General features: G+C 40.6%; 1 protein-coding gene across 1 annotated transcript; it reads right to left on the bottom strand.

Annotated features, from left to right (window-relative positions):
• Positions 1-444: 444 nt before the first annotated feature.
• nabp1a (nucleic acid binding protein 1a) lies at positions 445-6,864 on the bottom strand. The gene is made up of 6 exons (XM_034021005.3): positions 5,988-6,864; positions 4,132-4,270; positions 3,089-3,160; positions 2,718-2,802; positions 1,649-1,697; positions 445-808 (listed from the first exon to the last, which is right to left on the bottom strand). The coding sequence occupies exons 1-6, from the start codon at positions 6,079-6,081 to the stop codon at positions 588-590; spliced, it is 660 nt and encodes a 219-aa protein (XP_033876896.2). The 5' UTR covers positions 6,082-6,864; the 3' UTR covers positions 445-587.
• Between the last annotated feature and the right edge of the window lie 292 nt (positions 6,865-7,156).

The following is a 7,156-nucleotide window of genomic DNA, read 5'->3' on the forward strand; positions in this document are numbered from 1 at the left end:
CCCCCCCCAGTTCAGTCTCAAACACAAACTGTGTGAAGCCTGGTTTAGCAGATGTTGCTTGATTTAGACAAATACAGCTTCATGAAAAAGAAAACACAGGATGCGCAAAAGCTTTTTTAGTTTTTTTTTTTTTGTAATTTCTTTATTGTCACCACCTAAATTTAGCCTAACTGAATAAGAGAGCGATATATTTAAAAAACACAAAACAAACAAACAAAAAAAAAAAACCCTGAATTGCCACCTCAACTCCACTATGGTCACTTTTCACTTTTGGTCAAGAAGAGTTACAGCAATGCATGCAGCAACTCTACCATACATCTTTTTATTTTTTATTAAAGCAGCAAGCTGCAGTTATAGGTGTTTTATGAGCAGTCCACTATACACTCACACACACTATAATTGTATACATCTCACACCCACACAAAAAAAAATTGCAACACAAACTTCACAGTTCCATGATTTAAAAAAAAAAATAAAATAAAATAAAAAAGAAAAGTGCATTTAGTGTTCAAGTAGGGTGAGCAGTTTGTTCAGTAAGGTGGCTGTCAACACTGTCTCCTCTAGCAGGACAGAGGGAGGAAGGGGGGTTATCTTTTGGTCCTGCGGGGGTCTCTGCCGTTGCTGATGGTGACAGAAGGCTGCGTGTGCCCGGGAGTGCTGCCCCCTACTGTCTGGAGGTTGCCGTTACCATTGCCCTGCCCGCGCCCATTGGTTCTGCCAGGCCACCCGTAGGATGGTGCTGGGTGCTGTGGGTGGCTGTTGGCAGGGGTCGCACCCATCGTGGAGTAGGACTGCTGAGAGCCGTTACCTGGGGGGGGGCGGCAGAGGAAATGACATGAGTAACCCACGTCAGGCAATTGAATACAAAAAAATTAAAACACACAACTACAGATACCAGGATCTATATAAAGCAAATCATCCACCTCATGTACAGACAGATTCCTACGCAGCCCCAGATGAATAAACTCAAAAGATATATACAAGGTTAACAAATTAGCTAGTGAGTTCATTTTCTATTTTTTATTTATTTATTTTTATTTTAAGATTTCCAGCTGCAGCTTTTCACTTCCTTGGATGCACTTTTAACAAAGGTTTAGGTTGGGGTTCGCAGGCGGAGTGTTTGCATATGCCTGCCATTACGAGCACTAGAACCTTTCATCAAAAAAACGCTTCAGAAACCTGGAAGGAAAACAGCCCTAGACATATTAACACCCAGAAGAAGTACGAAGAAAAGGGCTAGCCTTACTGAACACAGCCCTAGACATCTGAACACCCAGAAAAAGTACAAAGCCAGGACTAGCCTTACTGAGGGCTGTCAGAATAAATCAGGCAAGTGTGTCATAACTTCTGATTAATGCTGCTATATTAAGATTATTAAGGGATGTTAATACAAGCTGAAAAGTGCACCATGAGCTACTGAAAATGCCGCCGGCTTAGTGCTGAGACTACCAGCGCTTTCTCATTCTATAAAATATTTCAGTTTGGAAAAATCTGAATCGTTTGGATCCCTACTTGAGACTAGAGCAGGTAATGCAGTGACACTGCTCCCCTGTATAACTTACCTTCTGACTTTTCTTTCACAATTTCACTTGATCAATACATTGGTAATTAGAATTGGAAATTGAAGTGCATGTTTTTTGCTGCATACCTGCATTAGAGCTGTTTGTGGGGGAGTTGCTCCTCTGCTCACCTTTGGCCTATACAAAAAAAACAAAAACAAAAACAAACATCATCAGGTGCATCTTGCTGTAACCGGACATTCGGTTTCCCATCAGTGACTACAGCAGGGTGCAGCCGAAACATTGGGATCTTTCAGTGCAGCAGTACTCAAGTGAAGAGGACTTGCTCACCCATCTGATGGATAACCCAAGTTCGCAATACAAAGTTTATACAGTCCACACCGACATAAGGAATCAAGACAAGTCACTTGTGTATGGAAGGTGACTGTATGTAACTACAGCAGGTTCAAAAGTCCAATCCCTAGTGATTCTATCTGCTCCAAAATCGTTTCATGGTTTAACCGTTCAACTTATATTCGGATTAAGATATAACTGGTGGTTTAGGAAACGTTTATTTTAACTAGATGAATCATTATTTTAAATCTACGGGATTTTGTGCTTTGAACCGCAGCCCTTTCACTCAGACAAGGCCATCAGTGACATCAGAAAAGTCGGGCCTGAGCGCTCCTGAACTGCACTAGAATACATTCCTTTCAGCCCGTTTCAAATGTGTCTTTAAATACCAAAATCTGTTCGGTATCAGTAGATTTCATTTTTAAAAATTCTACTTACTGTTAACAAAACGGGGGGGTGTACCATATGGATTACTAACTCCGAGACCCCCATTGCCATTAACTCTGGGCCACGTGGGGGCTATCCAGGGACAAGCCGCGGACTTAAACGTTCCCGCTTAACCTACACCATGGAAATCCCCGGGACTTTGTGATGATGAAACTTGTGTAGTAGTTGTGACCCATCCCCAATCTCGAGCTTAGCATGACTCTGATATTGATCAGTGCAATAAATCTCAAATCCAGCGACAGCTGTTACTGCCCACACTATTAAAAGCAGTAGTTTTAACCAGTAACCTGCTCCTGGTGACCCACTGTGCAGTGCACACTGTTCAGCAAAGGGTACCTCATATTTGTACCAGGTGACTGTAGTTTAGCGGGTCTCTAAGTGTGCAGAGTGCATTGCCGTGCCTGGCGTTTCACTTACACTCTTGTTCTGCAAGGACACCTGGGACAGGAAGTCTGGGTTGGGTTCACTGAAGTTGGGGATCTCCGAGTACACCATGCAAAACCTGGGGAGGATATTTAAGAAACTGGGTTTAGCACACAGACCCAGGAGAACAGGTCTGGGACTTTATAAAGAGTTTCTATCAGGCAGATTAACCCAGAGAATAGCAGTACCATTAAAACACCCTCTGACAGGCAGCTGCATCTACACAGTCCTGTATTATTGATACACCAAACAGCTACTTTTAAGGGATTTATAGCTTGCACTGTATTAATTAATGCATGTATATAAAATGATATACGCGCTTGTCACAATTCAGCCTGGGGTACAAAAATCAACGCAGTTCTTACTCCCCGATCTTCTGCAGGTCTCCCCCTCGTCCCGTGTACAACGTTAAGCAGCCTTTCCACATGGAGGCGTAACTAGAGGAGGCAGAGGAACAGAAAAGCAGCTGGAGATTAACAAAAACAAAGCAGGCCCTGCGGCACAATGCCAAGGGGACGGCAGCTTTGATGGAACAGTTGGTATACATGGAGTAAAACAGTGACAACGATCTGCAAGAGGGATATGGTTAATACAGTTCAACAGTAAAAACGGTAAACTTGACAGAAAAAAATAAAATATTGTAAAAAACAGCTGGTTAAAACAATATTGCAGTGAAGCACTGGTAAAAGAAACCGAATACAGCTGTGCACCAAATATTAGGACTAACTCAGCGTTCTAGCAATACCCTTGAAATGGTACCTGAGATACTAGGCTTTGACTCAGCTCTGTAAAATTATTTAAAATACCCAAAAAATATGAAGTCGGCATCTCAGATGGTTTGAGACATTGGTGAAGTGGTGGTATGACAACTGCACACCGGCTCCTCTCACACGGGTGCTCAGGAAAACAAACAAAGTATAGAGGAGAGTTTGCTTTCATCAAGATGCATTTTTTGCTACAGCATGCATTTCTTTCAAATCAGCATACAAGATCTACATGGCAAATGAAAGTTAATGGCAGGCGAGTGAGGAAGAAAAGCTGCACTTATCTTACAACACTCAATAGAACCACATTCAGAAATGCTAAAAGAAACTAAAATCCGACATTGAAAGAGCTCCAGCTGAAACGTTTGTCATTGAATTTTAATTTAGCACTAACCTTGGACCAGCTTTAAGGTAATATTAGGCAGTCCAGGATTAGTACTAATCAGGGTCTGTGAATCATCTGTACAAAACACTACGGGGTGTATGCAGTAACACTAAAAGAAACATCAAATCCACTGCAGTGTTTCAGCTACAAGTCATCACTGAAGTCACTGAGAAACACTTGTAGTGGAAACTCTTGTCAATGAATGTTATAATATTATTTATACTGCATTCCAGGTTCCCATTTAGCATTGTGGACGTACCCTCTGGTGAGACGAATGATGTCCCCGGGCTGGATCAGTGTCCCCAGCTCATCCCACACCGATATCGTGATGCTGCCACTCTTGTCTGCCACTTTACACGACCGCACCTCATGCCCATCTTTAGTTTTGGTAACTCGACCTGCACAGAAAAAAAACAAGACAAATGAACTGATGTCATGCAGCAGCTTGACCCTCCAGAGCCTGTATGCTGTTGTAATGGCTTTCTGCATGAGGTATTAATTATGTTATTCATTAGAAGTTTTACATTATGTGTATGTATGTGTCTTTTATAGTTAAGAATCATTATGTTTAAATTGTGAGCGAATGTGCTTTTATAGTCGTTTTAATGCTAGTTTGTCCAAGCTTAGAATTCTCTCATTACAAGTGGCTGACCCGGAGATGGGGGGAGGTATTTTAAAAGACAAGATGGATGCGCCCTGCTGCATGTAGCACATGGAGGACCATAAGGTCAGAGACCAACGCCCCCTTTCCCACAGAGGAAATATGTGGCAGGTTCGCCATGTGCAACAAGAGAACGACTACCTTGATTATTGGACAGAAAACAGTCGGGTTGAAGGGGAGTCAACAAATTGCTTACAAAGGGATAAATATCAAACATTGTAAAGTTTTGTCAGTCTTTTCATCTTTTTCAAATTGACTCCATGGATATCTGTGCTTTCTGAAACAAACATATCATGCACTGAGGCCTTGTCCAAAGTCAGTTTGTTACTCGTGCACATGTGTTTAGATCGGAGGTATACCCTTCTTTCATATAAAGTATTTTTCACTACACAGTCACGCAGTCTCCCGTGTAGACAGGCTACCCCTGTTCCAACACTGCCTACAACTTCTCATCCAGATATTAACTAAGCACATTTGTTCCAACTTCCCCCTCACCATCAATACATTATTATTATTTGTTTATTTTGCAGACGTCTTTATCCAAGGCGACTTACAGAGACTAGGATGTGTGAACTATGCATCAGCTGCAGAGTCACTTACAACAACTTCTCACCCAAAAGATGGAGCACAAGGAGGTTAAGTGACTTGCTCAGGGTCACACAGTGAGTCAGTGAGTGATCTGGGATTTGAACCAGGGACCTTCTGGTTACAAGCCCTTTTCTTTAACCACTGGACCACACAGCCTACATGTTTTATTGAAAACCTAGTTAGGATTTACTTACCCTCAGTCAAAATACTAAGCACTTTTTGTTTTAAAATTTCCCAAATCTCTTTTGACTGCTGCAATGGTTTGAGTTACTACTGGCAGAAAATTATATAGCCAAGGCACGAACCTACAACAGCCTAACTCAAATTAAAAGTATCTTACATAAACACAAGAAGTAGACATCCCAGGACCTTTGCAAATGAGCTATTTCATTAATAATAAAAAAAAAAGTTTTACATGAGAAATGTAATATGAATAATTAGTATTCATATGAATTTACTGATCCTATACTAGTATCTAATTACATCACAAAACGATGTAATCTGGCCCCAGCAGTGGCTGGTTGTAGTTAGGAGAGGCCCAGGACTGCAGAGACGGTTTGACAGCAATGCGTCCCTGTAGGTTTCACCCTGAATATAGCAAATGATATACATAGTACATACAGTTCTACTTCTTAACCTTTCCAGGAACACCAATAAATAAATACAAATACTGCATATATTTAAGAAAGAAAAGGATATAAATATCCCCAAAATACATATATTAGGACCAATGCTCAGGACGGACAATGTCTCAATTTAAATGCCTCGGATTATTAAGATGCGGCCCCTTTAAGAGAAAGGAGACAAATGGTCTCTCTACACGTGCGGTTCCATGGGGGCAACACGCCTGCGCCTTGTTAACTTACCTGTCTCCAGTACAATAAAGACGATATTTAAATTTTTCAGCCCGGGTTTAACTTCTTTTATCAAGACAACTGCTTCATTGGGAATGTTCGACATTGTAACGGCTGTCAGTGTTTGTTATTAAAATATATTTAAAAAATACTTATTTAGCAGCGGGGTCTGGGCAGTGGTTGCGGCAAAATAATATATAAATAACAATTTTCACAGTTGTATGGCAAGTCTTAATATTATATTATGTACAGTGTATGATTAAACAACGTTAAAACTGGGTTTCTGAGAAATAATACCTTTTCCTTATTGCAAATATATCATGCTGGTCTAAAAATCAAAAAGCCAAATTAATAATCAAATCTTAGCAGCCCTTTTGTTTCATTAGAGGCGTTTAGCATGTCCGCCCGTCACTGTATAAAACAAATTCAAACTACTTTGAATCACATTACTGTACCATAAAATCAGCTATGGGTTGAAAACTACCTCGATAAACTAGCACATTCGCAATGCTCCTCTCTCAGCGCCTAACTCACTCGCTTGCCTTTTCTCGATCTAGCGTATAAAAATGCAATAATTGTTTTGGTTTCCGGAGTGTTTAAACGGTACAAAACTATTGCAGTAGGCCCTTGATTTAATTATTTTAAAAACACTACTGTATTCCAAACTTCGTTATAATTTGCGAACACACTAACTTCTGTTGTAAAATTTAGATTACATGTACGGTATGAAACTGTCATTGGAAGGCCTCTCAAAGTAAACAGTCCACCCTTGCAGTTTCCTTCGCACAGACCTAGTTTGAATGTTTAATTATTTGTATGTATTTATTTTTTACAAAAGCAGCGCTTTCTTATTCAAAACACAACTAACTCTATCCCCGACTGCCAAACAAAGACCACAAACTGCGCCAGCGTGAGTACATCAGATCTATAAAAACAGATAGGCTGTACCATCCTCCATTTGAAAAGTGGTGAAAGGGAGGCTGCTTTCAATTTCGAAAACGTTAAATGTTCACAGCTTTGTTCACATTTAACAATGCTGTGTACATACACACATTTATTGACCAGAAATGATACGATAGAATAACGATTACACAGCAGTGAAGGTATATTGTTACTACATACACAAGTACATGCACCACAAAGGCTTGTGGTGGTACCGTCCATAGAATGTTTCTTTCTTT

The sequence above is a fragment of the Acipenser ruthenus genome, chromosome 10 (genome assembly GCF_902713425.1).
Source record: "Acipenser ruthenus chromosome 10, fAciRut3.2 maternal haplotype, whole genome shotgun sequence".
Classification (NCBI taxonomy): Eukaryota; Metazoa; Chordata; class Actinopteri; order Acipenseriformes; family Acipenseridae; genus Acipenser; species Acipenser ruthenus.